The sequence below is a fragment of the Temnothorax curvispinosus genome, unplaced genomic scaffold, assembly GCF_003070985.1.
Source record: "Temnothorax curvispinosus isolate PA1 unplaced genomic scaffold, ASM307098v1 QBEX01013735.1, whole genome shotgun sequence".
Lineage (NCBI taxonomy): Eukaryota > Metazoa > Arthropoda > Insecta > Hymenoptera > Formicidae > Temnothorax > Temnothorax curvispinosus.
The window spans coordinates 555,002-571,907 of NW_020223515.1; the positions used below are offsets into that span (position 1 = coordinate 555,002).

Here is a 16,906-nt window from a genome sequence, read left to right on the forward strand (position 1 = left end):
ATATATATTGGGTAACATAGTATAGATTTATATATAATTATATCATTTATATATATATATATATATATATATATATATATATGTATATATATTTATATATATATAGTCATCCCTTTACATAAAAATATAGAATTTATTTTGTGAGTCAGTCGGTGCTAAAGAAGGCTAATCAAACTCAGTTGCAGTGATCAAGCAAAGTTTGACACAGTTTCAAGGTACATTAGTGTTCCTGCTTTTCAAAATCCCCTCTAAAATAATATTTTCATCACGCAAGGCTGTGAAACAATTAATTATATAGGCTCGTGAAACATTAATTCTTAAATCTATCACCAATTTCACTTATAAGGGGATAACCAACCCTTGAACTTTTGAATTTTGCTAAATTTTTAATATGTTACAGTACACTTTATTTATCTAATACAAAGTACAGTAAACTCTGTCCAATGCGCAATAGTTTTTAAAATATTAATGTTAAATTTTTTTTATATCAATGATAAATTATGCTTATGCGAAGAAGTTGCATTAATAAAAGACGCTTGCCGCAAATTAGTAACGTTTTAAATGTTTTTATGATAGATACCATTCAAAAACGTGTACTCATTATGACTATAATATTGATGATGGGCAAATTGAAAGTTTTTGACACCGAAGATTAACTGTCATTTACTGTATTTTTGTTAATTGTATGTACTTTTTTGGAATATCATTATAATTCTATTTTTTTTATTTATAATACATAAATGAACTTTATTTTGCAGATTTTTAAAACAATTTCATACGTGAAAAATTTAAACATGAATTATTTCATAAACTATTGCCCATTATACAGAGTTACTGTACCTTGTATTAATGAATGGAGTGTACTGTAACATATTAAAAATTTGATAAAATTCGAGGGGTCAAGAGTTTGTTGTCCCTTTGTTAGTGTCAATTTTGACATTGCTTCCAAAAATATATTTAATTAAAAAATGCTGTTACATTCCTTTCTTAATTTTCATTTCTAAAAATTCATATTTCTCGATAAATGAAATAGATGTTACAGATATGTATAGAATACATTTTTTAGCACAAAAAATAATACTAGTAAACTTATATTGTCAAAAGTTTTGATGTGAATTTAATCGCCAAACGGTAATAAAATAGTAATATAATATTCCTATCAGCGCTTACATTTACGTATGTAATCTGCATCATTTAACATCACGTTCATCAAGCTATATTTTTCCCAGCAAAACGATCGCACGCACACAGAATACTGTAGTGTAAAACATCAAGTTACATTACCAACTCTCTTATAGCAATACTGGAAAATAAAACGTTTATTAACTATTGACTAGATCATTTCATAGCATAAATATACGCAGTTTTTTGTCTTCTTTTTTTTTTGCGAATTGATATAATGGTTTGTGGCTGTCCGATCGATCAATCGCGTACTTGAAATATATTCCCGATATTGTAGTATAATAAAATCTCATATTTGTGTGATACTTTCACGAATAATTCAACTCGTTTATAAAATAAAAATACAACATATTAAGAATTTTTTATGAAGGAAATAAAGTTAGGAAGTAGATGTTCCATGCAAAACTGTAAATGGTCATATACGTACTTTAGTTATCATGCAATTGACTTAGCTGATTGGTTTACGCTGTATATTATTTAATTTAATAAATTCGAAATATGAATTCGAGATCGAAAAATTCACCCATTCCTTTAAAGCTATTTTAAAGCACGTTAATCGAAGGGCACGTAGGAATTAATGTAATTCAATCAGTGTACACAAATTATGTACACGTTAGATAATCTTGTCTTTTTGCAAAATGTTTTACAATATAACAGGAATGTCCCGTTTTTCGCAAATGTGTTTCACATTATAAATAAATTTAAATAATTATGATTAGATTGAGCCAGTGTATGATATATACAATTTTAATAAAGTATTAAAATCCGATACAATTTCCGACAGCGCGATGTGATTTTATATATAAATATTCCATAAACTTTTTCATCTACAAAAAAACAATATATTTTGTCCACGGCAAACAATAAAAATCCCGGCCCGTATTCACAACGCATAATTAGTGTTAAACGCAGCCAGTCTGATCGTCAGTCCATTAATACTGAATATAATCTTTATATGAAACAAATAAAAACTCCGATCTCAAACGGCCGCGTTTAATGATAAGAAATCGAGGTGCTAGTTAGACTCTACTAGTATAAAATGTTCCGTCGTTTCACCGATCGATCGCACAGTATAATAATCGTTCAGTTGTTGATACATATGCCTCGAGTAACACCTAATCGTGTCCGTCTGTCTGTTTGTTGTCTACAGGTACTTGACCTTTGAAATAGGCCGCGTTTGAATGAGCGAAAAGAGACATTATGCGATTAGTCGATGTAATAAAACAGTACCATCTGACGACATAGCGATAAAAAAAATATTAAAATTCATAAATTCATTATACTTGAAGCTGTCTTAACATACCTATACAAGTACATCGCTTACTTTCCTTCTCTTTACACATTGTACTTAAATTAAAACTGTATTTAAATTAGTACGTTTCTCTGACTATATATGATTACATATTTTTCATCGTAGGAATTTAAATCGACTATCTTTCTTTTCGCATTTTGGGGAAATACAATCAGAATCAGAATACGAAAAAAGAAGCTCGCGACGATTGGTGCACTCTAAAACCAATTACGCGAAGGTGCGTCAATCGGGAAATACTGAGCGTGTAGAAAATTTCAACGAAATAACCGATTGATTCACTCTTTACTCCAGTAGGATACATCGTAGTAAACAGCTAGTAAAAGTATTTAGCTTTTTCATGACACATCGAAATCAATAGAATATATACCTTTTACTCTCGTTCGCGTCTCGATTATGATTATTTTAATCCTGAAGAGTATAAAATAGCTGACAAACACATTATACAATCAGATTTTTCAAACATCACAACAACGATACTGAAATCATGAAGAACAGAGTTTCAAAAATCACTTAAGAAAATTATTAAATTTTCTGAATTTTTTCATAAAACTTGTAAACAAACATGAAGAAATAATTCTTTCTTAAATCTATTAGAATTAAAAAGGTGTTTTTATCAGGTGCCTATTTTATACCGTTTAGGATTAAATTTGCGTCGCAGCTTCAGCTTTACTGCTCCGTTTTCGTGGGTGGCGAAGAACCGGTAGCCGTAACAGATTTCTCACTTGATACGGGTAAAGCCTTGAGAATCGCATGTACCTCTTCCGCCACTGCCATTAGGACGAACTCAAACTGTTGTTTCGTAGCAACCATATTGGGCCTTTGATCTCTAATATGCTCCAGAGTAGCGGCGATGTCGATTTCCTTCGCTCCCTTCGTCATACGATTTAGGACCATGTCGATCAAGCAGTAAGTACCGGTTCGCCCAGCTCCATCGCTGTGAGACGATCAAATATGAGAATACACCGATACACCTATATTGGATAATATAAAAATATATACTTACCTGCAGTGCACTACTATCGGACATGACCTACCACGATACGATTTATTAACTTTCCTAGAAAGAGACAAAATCGAAATAACTTGAAAAGTTATTTTTGAACAATGTTCAATGTAAGATATATATAATACGTATAATTCTTATCTTGGACTCTTAATAATATATAAATAACTATATGCAAAACGTAGTATTCTCAATTAAATCTTTTGAACGCTATCGTATAGATAACAATCTGTTGATAGTATATAAATATAACAATTTATGTATAATAATATAGAGAGAATACTATATATAGAATATACGTAATGAATTACGTATATTGTAACGATAAAAGTGACGCACTTTATGTGTGCGTGTCTTTATAAAATACTAGTAAATAGTTAAATCGGCACGAACCTACGGAACTCGAGCAGAGCCTTTGTGGAATACGGGACGCTGTTCTCCGGCCAGGAGAGGAAGTGGAATTGCGTGACAGTACGAGTCTCACAAGTGCGCAGATTTTTCAGATAGAAGGAGCGCACTAGGTAATCGTCACACCAAAAGTGTTCCGACACCAGATGTACCTCGTAGATATGATAGAGCTCCGATCCTTCCTCGGGCCAGTAACGATGGCACATGGCACGGCCTTCCTCGGTAAGTCGTGTCAGCATTACAATCACCACGCTGCCTTGTTCCCAAACCAACTGCCAGAAATCAGCCGTGGTCTGCGGTAATGGCCCTTGTGTAGCTATGTAAGCCGGATTCCGAGGGTCGTGATCCGTCTGCAATGAACAAACGATATTACGGCTACGGCTTCGATGAACATTCGATAAACGCTCCCTCATTGTAAATAATAAATAAGATTAAACAAAAAAAGTCGTTTGTTGTTTCCTTCGTGGCTCTTATTTAAGAAAAAAAAGAGAAAAAAGAGGAAAATTTCGATCAACTTAATCGATTCAGATCATATTTAATACCTGTAAAAAAAACCATGTCTTATCTTTTTCTATTAATTTAAAACGGGATCACTTTAAACCCTGGGAATTTTCAATCGTGCGTCGAACAATGGATCCCATTAAATTCCTGTTATCGCTATAGTTTTGCTTTTTTCTTCGGAATTTTTCTCATTTATGACGCGGATATATGGATTAAACATAATTCGGTGATTGACACGTTGTCAATTGTGCAGTTAAAAAATATAAAGCTCTTGCTCGATAAACATGCCAGTTCGTCCGCTTATGTTACGATTACGATGCATTAAAAAAGAGAGATATCTACCGCAAGCGTCAGCCTTACAAATTGCGCCGAGAAACGATTTTGTGATTTTTAAACGATCAACTTGACATGCCGGTCAACTATGAAACTTACCGACTTCTATATGTATACATTGCGGTGTGGCAGCCGGAAAACCGAATGTCGTACGTATTTCAGCAACGTTATCGTGAAAACGAAAATATTTATTTTATTTTTACACAAGTTACCTTGCAACTGTTGCATGGAATAATCAGAAAATTTTCTATTTTTTATATCATGTATATTGAATTTCTCGCGTATTGAAGCATGATATCCTCCTGAATCCTAGTTTGTTTACACAACATTATGCACTTAAGTCCCGACATGTAATATACCATACATATCCTTATGAGTTCACAATACGCATGAAAGAGAGAGAGCGATAATCTTCTTATTATTTACCGGTGTTCTGCGAATTACTTTGGATACGACTAGATATAAAATATATCATAATTATAAAACATATCTAGTTTTGAAAAAGAATGTTCAGGCTTCAGGAGAATTCATTAAAGGATTGATGAAACAAGATGTGTATATATATATATATATATCATTGAGGTACTTACGATCGTGGAAGCATTTATGTAGTCGGAATTATTGGCGTTTGCAAGATCGTTCAGAACTACTCGAGAGTGATCGTAGGGAAGTGCCGCGCTGGGACGATTCTGTTTGATGTTCGACTCGCTCTCTGCGATCTCCGTAGACGATGGTTCGGCTTCATAAGCACATAATGCCGCCCATTCTTGATCCAGACGATCCTTGTTTTTCAGGTGATCCTCCATATAACTCTGCAAATATGAGTATGATACGGAATGAGAAGTAGCACTACAGCGCCTCGTCAAATTGATCAAGTGCAACGAAAATTCCGAGACATATATTTAAATTTTTTTTTTTAATTCAAAATGGTTTTTTATTCTCTTTTTCTCCCTTTTTATATTGTGCTTACGAGAACCATATGACCGGTCGATATGTCCATGTTGGAGAGAGTAGGTTCCTCGCCCCAGGAGGATGTGCTGGAGCGATTGGAAGGCAGATTACTGGATTCGTTTTCGCGTGACAAACTGGTGATACGCGGCGACTCTAACTTTTCGCTCGGCTGTTTCGCCTGCATTCTCGCTCTGCATAAATCCTGATAATCCTTGGATGCTTCTGGATCCGGAGTGGCCAGCCCGGCAAGCTTTGCTCGACATTTGGCGTGGCGACGCGCAATTATCAGCGTGACTACTGCGGCTGCGATCGCAGCCGCAACTCCAGCAGCTACCAATGCACCGAAAAAACTAGAACTCATCTCGCTTTCTCTGGCTACTTCCAGAGTAGCTGGTAATTTAACCTGTAAAAACATGCACTTTTATTGACAACATTGGTAGATAACATTAAGGTAATATTATGTTTATTTGACAATTACTTAATCTGTTCATTTAGTGATATAAGATATATATATTTATTATAGTACCTTATTACCTATACCCGCTCGAATAACTTCAATTCCTAGCTCATTTTGTAATTTACCACGTATATTATCTAAAATAAAAGATATTTTATTTTTGCAAACGAAATTTTTTATCTCGCATCTTACGTAATATTTATATTTTTATTAGAGCTCATATTCATATAAAACAAGTAATTTGTAAATTATTATACCGATACTGTTAGCAACGTCAGTCGCATTGTAATTTTTGTCATTTTGAACAACTTTAAACGTTACTTCCGCGCGGCCCACTCGTATATCTCTTAATGTTCCAGTAGGCAATCCCAGGAGTTCTTCAACCTGAAAGTTTACGTTTAAAAGTTTATTCAAAATGCTACTTAGAATTAATGTCTTCCTTGAATATTTCAAATTATTGTTCTATTCTATTCTACCTTAGTAACCACGTGTTCTCCTTCAACCCATGTATGAAACTCCTGCTCAAACACGATATAGACGTAATCTAAATCGACATTTTTATAAGTTTCTGACCGATCATCGCTCGTTTTGTATGTATCACCGGGTAATTCCTTCTTAGTCAATGGTGCATATACTTCGTTATTCTATAATACGACATTGTTGTAATGTCTACCATCTAGGTATAGTCGCAATAGGCAAAATATGAGCTCGATTATACTTACGTCCTGATTATCCGTCTCGGAATACTCTTTGTCAAGGATAGCTGCAAAAACGTAAACACTATAAATCGAAATGAAACAAAGTGACAGTTTTGTGAATTGCATCTTTGAGATATTAATGAGAATCATTTCGAAATGATAGGAAAACTGGTCGTAAATTATAAATCAAACGCAGATCTAGTTAGAAACGTATGCTTTACTTACCAGCCGGAGATTGAGTTTTGAATGCGTAATTATTCGTCGAAAACGGCGGTCCAGGCTTTTTAACGTCTAAGCGTTCCCTGCGCTTAAAACCAGCCAACTCTCGTCTCCATAAAAGCGCATCCAAATCATCGTCATACATCTCATCGTGCACAGTTCCTGCGTCAGATGCATTTCAATTTAAGATATATTTAAGCAATCTATTCAAGTGTAAACTTACCACTTGCATCGGATGTAATTTTATATTTCGTAGGTCGCACAATGCCTCCCTCGGTATACATCCCGCGTATTTTCGAAGAAACATCCCCGTCAGGTCTCTCGATCTCTGCCGAGTTCTCTTCATCAATTTCGCTATTCTCAATATCGAGATCCTCGTCGCGTCTGATCGCCGTCCTTTTCGCATCGGCATCGGAAAACTTGAGATGCAGTGGTTTCTTTCGATGCTTATACTTCCTAGAGAACACTCTCTCGTATTCCCTCTCATTTGTCTCGTCGTTGGAAGAGGGCTTCAACAATGTGTAATCTGGCGACTTTTCGTTCTGTAAGAATTCAAGATCGTCGGCGGATAAAAGTTGTGTGTCATAAGTATTCTCATAGTCATCCTCGGATGACAGTGCCTCGTCTCTCAAAGTATCCTCGAATGACTCGGTAACATCATTTTTATAATCGTCGATGAAGCTGAACCGACGTGTTCTGGGCGGATAAAATTGTTCGCGCACATCGTTCAGTGATTTTCCGTACACGTTGTCGTATTTCTCATCGTTGACCGAAGTCCGATCATTCTCGCCACTACGCCATTTCGTGTATTCAGATCTGTAAACAAATTTCATAAGTTTCTGATTGTACGGCAATAATGATTGTTCGCCACAGAAAATCAATATGTTTAAAAAGTTTAGAAGAATTAAATAAAGAAATATTAAATTGTATTTTTTATTAATATTATGTTTCTTGTTTGATATATTTGATAAGTATGTTCTCCAGCTGCTTTATTCTATTTTTATTGCATTTTAATACACATATAAGTTGATTTTCAGCAATTATATATGCAATAATTCATGTCTTCCTTAATTTTTTATTTAAGTTTTTGGTTGTATTTTCAAATAGCAAAGTAAAATATAAAATTAATGAAATGATTACTTAAAACTCTTTTTATAAAACCAAAAATCCGGATTTAATTGTAATGTTAGTTATAACTTACGTTAATACATAAACTTTGAATGTACTTGTGTCATTTTTTATCGATCTCTTTTTAAGCGAGATAAGCGAGACCTACTTGTCTTCGATGTCTGTGGGACGATATAGAACATCGGCCAAATTACTCTCAGGATTTTCATTATCCGCAGATATCCTTAGTATGGCGACCGCTGGAACTATCTGAAAAAAAATCGATAATGGTTCATTACTATGGAGTAATATTGCAACAGTTCCGTATTTTCAACAAATAATTGCAAACGATGACGTTACCAGGAAAAAAATCTCTCGATATCCGTTAAATTACAATTTATACCAACCTCGTCAATAAGTCCACCTTGTTCATCGAAACGTGGTTTCTTCAAATACTCGCAGAGATGAAAATCACGAAAATTGTTTTGTCTGAAAAATGTTTCCAAGTTCCGTTTTATGAAATACTCAATATTGGCTGATGCACACATATATAATTTTCCGAAATTTTGCGAATTTATAAACTATTCTCCGTTAATTTTATCATATCAGATACAAAGGATAGTGTTTTTATCCTACCATGGGACAATAGTATTTATCGGCATAAAAATGTCTATTCTATTTCTATAATATATACTTAAAATCCTTTTTTGATCGTTCTTTCTTTAAGAATTTGATTTGAAGAAATGATTTATTGGTAAGCGCACACAGTAGCACACAATATCTTTTACTGACTGTGTAAAAACTTTACATGATGAGAAAAAGAGAAAAGAAGACGTCTCTAAAGTCTATACGTTAAAATTTTGAAAAATTGTTGTATTGGTTTATATACAAATCTCCATTGGCAAATTTCAGTTTGTTATGACTTATAACTACAAGTTCTAACAAAGCGATGTACCCGTATCGGAGATTATGCAACAAGGTTTGCACAATACATTGTGTAAAGGGATGTTTCCACTTGTATCCGTCGGATTCCAGTCTCATCAATTGCAGTCTCACCGATTGTAGCAGCTCCAATTCGCCGATATCAAGATTATATCTGCGCGATATAGAGAATAGAGTTGTATTACACCGCAATAACGCGCATTGATTATGCCACACTTTATGTGTCGATCGCGCTAAAATGTTACGTAGGTGTACGATAATAAATAAGGCGATAAAGACGATAAAGTAGCGGGACTGTTTGACGACCCGGCGATAAAATAAACTGATCGGAAAGAGGATTCAATTCCGCTTGGTTCATATATACATATATATCTACACAACAGTTGACATTTGAGATGTAGACATTTCAGCGCGAATAATTCATGGATGCCATAAATATATATCTCAGTTTTAAGGATACGATTTTTATTATCATTAACTTACCGATATAAATCGTCACTCTCTAAATTCATGTACCGAGGTATACATTTTCCGAATGCCAGATCTGAAAAAATGATGTTAATGATACAGATGTATGTATAAAAAGTTACTATTGAATTCTGCTAATAATGCATTGCAGCTTTGTTATTAATTAATACAACTAATTAACGTCGATTAAACTTAATAATGCGAAAAGCTACTTTTATAATATTTTATTTGCCTCTAGTTTCTCGTTATATATGTAATAAGATGAAAGAGGATCAAGGACTATTAATTAAAGTAGATTATGCAAAATTATTACCGTCAAAACATTTTTCCGTCTGGGGATCGCATATATCCTCGCTGAATAGACATCCTGAAAACAGAACAATTATGCCAAGAGCTAAGAGAAACTCTTTATATGTATATGAGAGAGACATTGAATTAGATATCGAGGATGTGTATGTGTTCGTGTGTGCTTCCAAACTGTAATAATTAATTAGCTTTGTCGTATGTACATACATACATACAATTCCAAGTATTCGCGTCAAATGCAGATTCAAGCATGTATTCTATTGAATTGCGTAAATATTTTGACACAAATGTGCAACGAAGGCGTTTGCTTGTGAAACAATCAACCGACTTGCCGCGCGTCATATTGCGGCTTGTAAAACACGGAATAAATATTCCGCGGCGCGCTGAAAATGTCCGAGACAGACTAAATTTAATTGCCACACAAATTTCCTGAAATAGCTTTGCGTTTAACATCACGGATAATTCTGAACGGATGAGTGACTTATACATATATTCGTATCATCACTGTACAAAATAAAGCGCATGTATTTGCATCCCTATTCATCTCTATTCATCATGCGCGTTTTCCTAAAAACTTATATAGATATAATAACTTAACATTCCTTATAAGATAACTTTGAAAGAAAAAAAGGAAGAGACTCGAAAGTCGGAGCTTTTGTTACGAGTTTTAATCAGTTCTTTACAATATTTAATAACTTCTCAATCACAGTCAATTCCGATTGTTATTCTTGTGAATTCATGTATTGAATTATTCAAAACCCTTCAAAACCCTTCAAAACTAAATTATTTGTCTTGTAGATATTATTATATTCTTATTACGTGATTTACTATCGAATTCCTTGTGAGAATGAGAATGTGTTTGATTATATTGGCTTGACGTCCGACAAAATGCGAAAGCGATTAAAAGGCGAGATGATTGTGTATGGTCGTGCGATTTAATATGATTATAATTACACAAAAATATGGAGTATACATTTAAGCACTCGTCTTCTTGATATGTCTATTATGCTAGCTTACGGGGGATGTTTCTATAGAAAACTTTAAATAAAGCATCTGAAAGTATATCTGGAATAAGAAGAAAGAAGGTAATACTGAAATACTAGAAATACTGGAAAAAGAATAAAAATATTATTCATATATTTATTTAGGTAATTATTGATAGGAGGAAATAAATTTCTTGAATATAAAGCATAAAAACCTAAACGATTAAAGAATGGAATAAAATGAGACATAATGCATAAGCATATCTATATATATATGATGCAGAAGCAAAATGTGTTAGAAGAGAGTAAGAGTTAAACAATATTTGAAACGTTTAGTGACTTGCAGAAAAAATCTATAATTTTTTCATAACCGTTTGCAAGAATACATATTTGAATTGTACAATTCAATTTACTATAATATCATATAGTACTTATTTATCATACAGTATTTGCTGCGGAAAGACCACCTGTTTTTCACAAATCATAAGTAAGATTAACTGTAATTGAAATAATTACAACCCACATAAATATCTAGTATTATATATAAGTGTAAAGATCATCATTTCACACATTATATCTATTACATATCAAATATTAAATATATAATATTCGCATAATATAATATATATATTTTTTTCAATGAATGAATGCAAAAAAAGTATCTTCGGAAAAATGCCAAGATCAAATATATATATGGAGATGGTCGACAGGGTTCTCGGTCGAAGAGATAATTAAAAGGCAAAATCAATGCATATTGAAATGCACTTGTGCGATGGACATATGCACTTTGGTAATAGCGACGAAAGAATTGCCTGGTGTCGCAAAGTGAACAAAACGGAGTGAAAGGGGGAGAGGAAGGAGCACAAAATATATAAAAGATAAGCGAAGGGTTACGCGATAGATCTGAGAGATCGAGTGTAGCGGCATTACGCGCGTATACGATAGAGAGATCTCGAAGCCCACGAAGGCGGTGGCTGCGTGGGATGAACGGTTCGATAACTGTCGAGTTGCTGTCGTGGGCGAAAATCGAACACCTCCCTTCTTTTCTCTCCTATTCTCTCGCTTTATCTCTCTCTCTCTTTCTCTCTCTGTATACGTGCGTGAGCGCGCGTATGTAACGATAAAATATTGCCGAATTTAAAGAGCGTCAATGATGACGACAATTCGCATAATTATCTTTGAAATTTTTACATTCTTAATCTAATATGTACTAGCTGTTATTTACAGATCGGATTTTCTTAACTAAAAATTTAAGATTGTGAGACAGAGATTTTGGAAATTATTGGAAAATTAAGAAACTGGAAAAAGAGCTTTTTGATATATATGTATGTATGTATGTATATAAATTTTTTATTTAATGTTATCACGTCTGAGATTTTCCTTTAGCATATTAATTCACTTTATTTGTCGAAATCTATTTAATGTTAGATTATCCCTAGCATATTAATTTAGTTGTTTTTCCAGAATCTATTTAGTAGACTAAAAAGAATTTACACATAAAAGAATCGAAATATTCCAAAAGCTAAATAGAAATTCTTTTATACCTTTAACAATTTATTCTCGCATTATCGCATATGTGATTGGTGTTAATTTGTATTTTTCTCTTGCTAGTTTTTAGAGTCCATTTATCTCAATTTGGAATCGATTTCGGTTTGACAAAATTTTCCTTACAATTATTTAAAATTCTTCACACTTTACAGTTATAATAAAACAATATTATTTTTCTCTCAGTTACTTCATTAATACGTTATATCGTTATCGCAATTAAAAGAAACGGTAACGATACTATTGACGCGGTGCACATTTTTATAATGTAAAGTTTCTCAATAATCCTGCCAAGCATGGAAAACTTTATATAGGCTTTGCAATGGATTACGAAAGCGGCGAGTGAATTTATATAAGCCACGTACATGAGGAGTATCCTAAGAATGATAACGGGGAAATCAATGAAGATCGACGACCTTAATCTCGGCTTCTTCTAAAAGTGCGCTGGGAATAATAGTATCGCGAAAGCTCACCGTTGACGTCAACAGCTGGTGGATATTACGAGTTAGAAATGTTTGTTCGAGCTTTTTTATGCACACCACACATATACAAAAAAACTAAGATTAGTTGACTAAAACTTTGATATAACCGAATCCGTTCCATTATCCACATCACTTAATTAATTAAAATTTTCTTTTATTATTTATTATTTATACATATAGTAACACTTTTATACGTGTATTTTCCACATTCATCATCATAGGACATAGGACTATTCTTAAAAATGAATGTAAATGAATAAGCGTAAATAAATATGAATGAATATCTTTTTCGTGGCTACTAGTAGAGCGCTACTTTACTCGCTTCTTCTTATATTTCTTCCGACGTACTCTTAATCAATAAGTGCACTTTTTATAAATGTGGCGAAACAGCATGATACTTACAGAAGTATAATGTCACGCGTTAAGTTAATAGGGCGTCAACCACATTGGGGCGTATCATGCGATCGATGTTAATACTTCAATGTCAATATCGTCTCAAGCATCGTCGAAAATATCGATTGAGTAAAGATTGAATAATAAAAATTAAGTAAATTTTCTTATATTTAAAAAATATTCTAAATATTAATTTATTTTAAGTTATTGATGATCAAAGCTACATAAAAAATATATTTTAAAATTGAAAATTCATATTTTTAATTTATTTTAGATTTAGAAAGTTTGAAAATCTCAAGCTACAGAGTATATATGTACATATATTTAAAGAAACTTGAAAATTTGAAGAGATTTATTATTTTATTTCAAAAAGCAGATAAAAAAGTCATGAAATTTTGTTACTAAATTTACTTTGGTATATTAAGCAGTTATATTGTATCATTTAAAATAGTAGCAGAGTTGAAAGTCATTTCATTAGCTTTGTTGATTCGTAGATTTATATCACATTTTCTCAGCGTGCTGTTACATCTACTCCGTAATATATTCCTCATCCTTTGTTTCATATTGTCGCATTTACTGCTTCATGTAACATATCGAGTGGAACGCTTTCAACGTGTGAAACGTTATATATTTCCTGTCTTTTTAAAAATCACGCTTATCGACTCTAAGGAGAGACTTTAAAGTTCATCCGTTTATTAATTGCAAAGAGAGGCGAAGCATTTTCACAATCTTGAAAAGAGATTTATTAGGAAGTATATAGCCGGCAACCGCCGGCAATTATTAACCATTGCAGCTTGAAATTAAAATGTTTGTCAATTGCAAATTATAACTTTTTTAAATAGAAACGGAGCGATTTACATATTTTATAAAAAGAAACAGACCTCTCGTTATTGATCGAAAGACACATCTTTATAACACAACAATAATATATTTCTCATTCCTTCTGTATCTTGTAATATATTCGCGTCGCATAAAGAGTAATTAATTATCGCGTAACTTGACTAATTATTAAGTATTCGCGTCGAGAATTGAGTATATTCTCGCACAATCAGAAACATAAACGCCATTATTTTCGCACTCGCAGGATAATAATATTCAATCGTACTCACCGACATCGCCGTCAGCGATGGCCAGAACGACGGTGTAATGGAGGATACAGAGCACCAGCAGCTCCACCAAGCCTCCTTGCCACCACCGTTTACGGCCCATAGATGTTCCTACAATTGTGAATTCGCTTTATGTCACACTACCCACTTTCGCGTGTCTATAATTTCTATTTACCCTATTTAACCTTCGGATCGGATCGGATTACCCTACGCTTCTCGCGTATTCGTAGAAAAATAATACAAACGCCATAATCTTAGCGATTTTAACGTGTAAATAATATGCTTACCCTACACAACGCATAACGCATAACGCGCGGTTACATCATTTGCATTATCATTTATAATACGTTGTTTTGCGCAGTGAGCAATGAGTTAATTTCTTTCTTTTAGTAGTTTTGTGTTACAGTTTTCAACTTTAGATTAAAAAGTTATTGCCATTGCTTTTGTGATAAATATTGCGTCGTAACGTATAAGGTTCTATTTCGCGAATTGATTATTTAATACGAAAATACACTTGGACTAGTTTCTATTAGCAACAGTTTCTAGAGCTAGTATAAGTATACCTTCCTGACAATGAGTGCATCGCCCTAGAGTACAGTGCCCGCACTCGATTGACGAATGTAAATCCAGCAAGAACTAACACACGCACACAGCATAATTCACAACACTTTCAATGACTCGATTACAATTAGAAGTGGTACGAACTTGAGTTACTTTTAGTTTTAGAAGAAAAGGAAAAGAAAAGGAAAAAAGACAAAGAAAAATAGAAAAATCATTAAAGGTAGAAATTGCCAATATTTTATATCGCTGACTATTTTCATCTTTAGATTTTCGTCCTAGACACCTCGATCGGTTCTTAGCTGATATATCTGCTTACTTTAAACCACGTCTTTCTTCCGCGATTATTTAGACTTGGGCTTATATATGTCTCGCAATCAGTCGAATATTTAATCACAGAACATCTTATAACTATGATGTACGTTCACCCTGGATATCTTCGCAGAGACGAATCAACATCCTCTTAAGAAACCTGGGTGCGACTATATCATCCGATTTTAATTCTCTCCCAGATTATTATTCTCAAATATATTGTGGTATTACGGAAGCAAAACGTCAGTTCAATAATATGCGCGATCATTTTATAATCTCTTAAATCTCTTGATTTTGCAGATCTTTCTTGATAAATAAAAATATGCAACGGAAAGCAAATGGAACGCTTTCCATTCACCATTCCAAAAACTCATTCACCCTTGCCCTTAGCATATTGAATGCGCAATGTAAATATTGTAAATATGGTAGCACGTAGGCAGAGAGCGACCGAAAAGTCGACCAATCAATTTTTATCTTATTCTGATAGAGTCCCTTTAACTATACACACACGCACAATCGTACAGTATGTATATCTTAGAAAATTAAATACAATAAAAAATTCTATAGACACAAGAGCAAGAGTTTCCTGCAAATTTACGAGATTAAATACAAAAGAGAGAGAGAGAGAGAGGGGGGAGAGACATATAGTAGGATGGAACGCATATATATAAAATGCAGATCCGTTCTCACTTCTCACCTGGGCGTGACGCAACGGGTAGCCTTTTTCACAGCCTGCGACACATATCGTACGCGTCACACCACGAGAAACACCCGCACTGTTCTGCTTCGCGAGAGAAATAACGATCACCACTTGGCGGTCCTGGGTGCGAGACTGCGAGCTCCTGAACCATGTCCTCCCCGTAAAGGGCTGCCGGTTCCGCCGCAGCGACTGGCACTGACTGGAAACTGGAACTGAAAAGCGAGGTAGCGAAGTAGCGAGGGCAGACAGGACGATGAGGAGGAGGTACAAGAGGTACAACAGGCGGCGGCGACGACGCGCAGGGCGTGAATCGATTGCGACGCGCCGTGAGTCGTAACGCGCCACGCGCCGCCGGGTACTGAGCCTGGGGGCCAACCGAGCCAAAACGTAGAATATGATAAAGCGAAGGAAAGAGAGACGTGAGAAAACAATGAGGGAGAATAGAGAAAAAGAGCTAGAGAGAGAGAGAAAAAAAACATCGTCGTCGACACGCGGCAACGATAACGATAGGGATGAGAAACAGCCTGTGAAAAAAATAAATCATCGCGCCACGTCGAAGTCGTCGAATCGACGCGACGCGACGGATAAAAAACGATTGCCGATGTCTGAACGAAGCGTATATAGTCATCCTCTGTTAACGAATTTTAATTTCGCCAGAGCTAGAGAAGAATAGGAGCAAGGCCGGCAAGGGGAGTAAGGGGATCGACAGAGGACGGAGGAAAGAGGAATGGCCGGCGATGGTGACGCGGCAAACATATATGGATCGACTCTTTTCAGTTGTATCATTATTATTTATTTTCTATATTCTATTCTATATGACCTAGCTACGATATATGCCATGTATCCCAAACACGATATATATAGGTTTCTTAAAGAAAAGTAAGAGGACGATGTCATCAATGAGAAAAAGACGAAGGGCTCCTTGTTCGCGTTGCGCCGT

The 16,906-nt window shown here is 34.4% G+C and overlaps 1 protein-coding gene across 2 annotated transcripts; it reads right to left on the reverse strand.

The window, feature by feature from the left end:
• Nucleotides 1–80: 80 nt before the first annotated feature.
• LOC112463910 (receptor-type tyrosine-protein phosphatase N2) lies at nucleotides 81–16,271 on the reverse strand. 2 transcript variants are annotated; one of them, XM_025030599.1, is made up of 19 exons: nucleotides 15,964–16,271; nucleotides 14,400–14,507; nucleotides 9,895–9,948; nucleotides 9,597–9,657; nucleotides 9,127–9,267; nucleotides 8,579–8,660; nucleotides 8,341–8,441; nucleotides 7,288–7,880; nucleotides 7,071–7,226; nucleotides 6,870–6,910; nucleotides 6,624–6,791; nucleotides 6,405–6,531; nucleotides 6,217–6,284; nucleotides 5,710–6,093; nucleotides 5,330–5,551; nucleotides 4,839–4,844; nucleotides 3,891–4,255; nucleotides 3,498–3,551; nucleotides 81–3,428 (listed from the first exon to the last, which is right to left on the reverse strand). In XM_025030599.1, the coding sequence occupies exons 2-19, from the start codon at nucleotides 14,497–14,499 to the stop codon at nucleotides 3,161–3,163; spliced, it is 2,991 nt and encodes a 996-aa protein (XP_024886367.1). In that variant the 5' UTR covers nucleotides 14,500–14,507; nucleotides 15,964–16,271; the 3' UTR covers nucleotides 81–3,160. The 2 variants fall into 2 exon arrangements, with proteins under 2 accessions (XP_024886367.1, XP_024886368.1); XM_025030600.1 differs by lacking the exon at nucleotides 4,839–4,844 and having other exon boundaries at nucleotides 15,964–16,270.
• Between the last annotated feature and the right edge of the window lie 635 nt (nucleotides 16,272–16,906).

What these genes read in the sequence shown, in the direction of transcription:
- LOC112463910 (XM_025030599.1), bottom strand. Translation starts at nt 14,499, where the DNA reads ATGGGCCGTAAACGGTGGTGGCAAGGAGGCTTGGTGGAGCTGCTGGTG. An exon ending in TTGCATAATCTCCGATACGG is followed by an intron (nt 8,661 to 9,126) that starts GTACATCGCTTT and finishes AACATTTTTCAG; the next exon opens with ACAAAACAATTTTCGTGATT. An exon ending in GCTCTGCTCGAGTTCCGTAG is followed by an intron (nt 3,552 to 3,890) that starts GTTCGTGCCGAT and finishes GTCTCTTTCTAG; the next exon opens with GAAAGTTAATAAATCGTATC.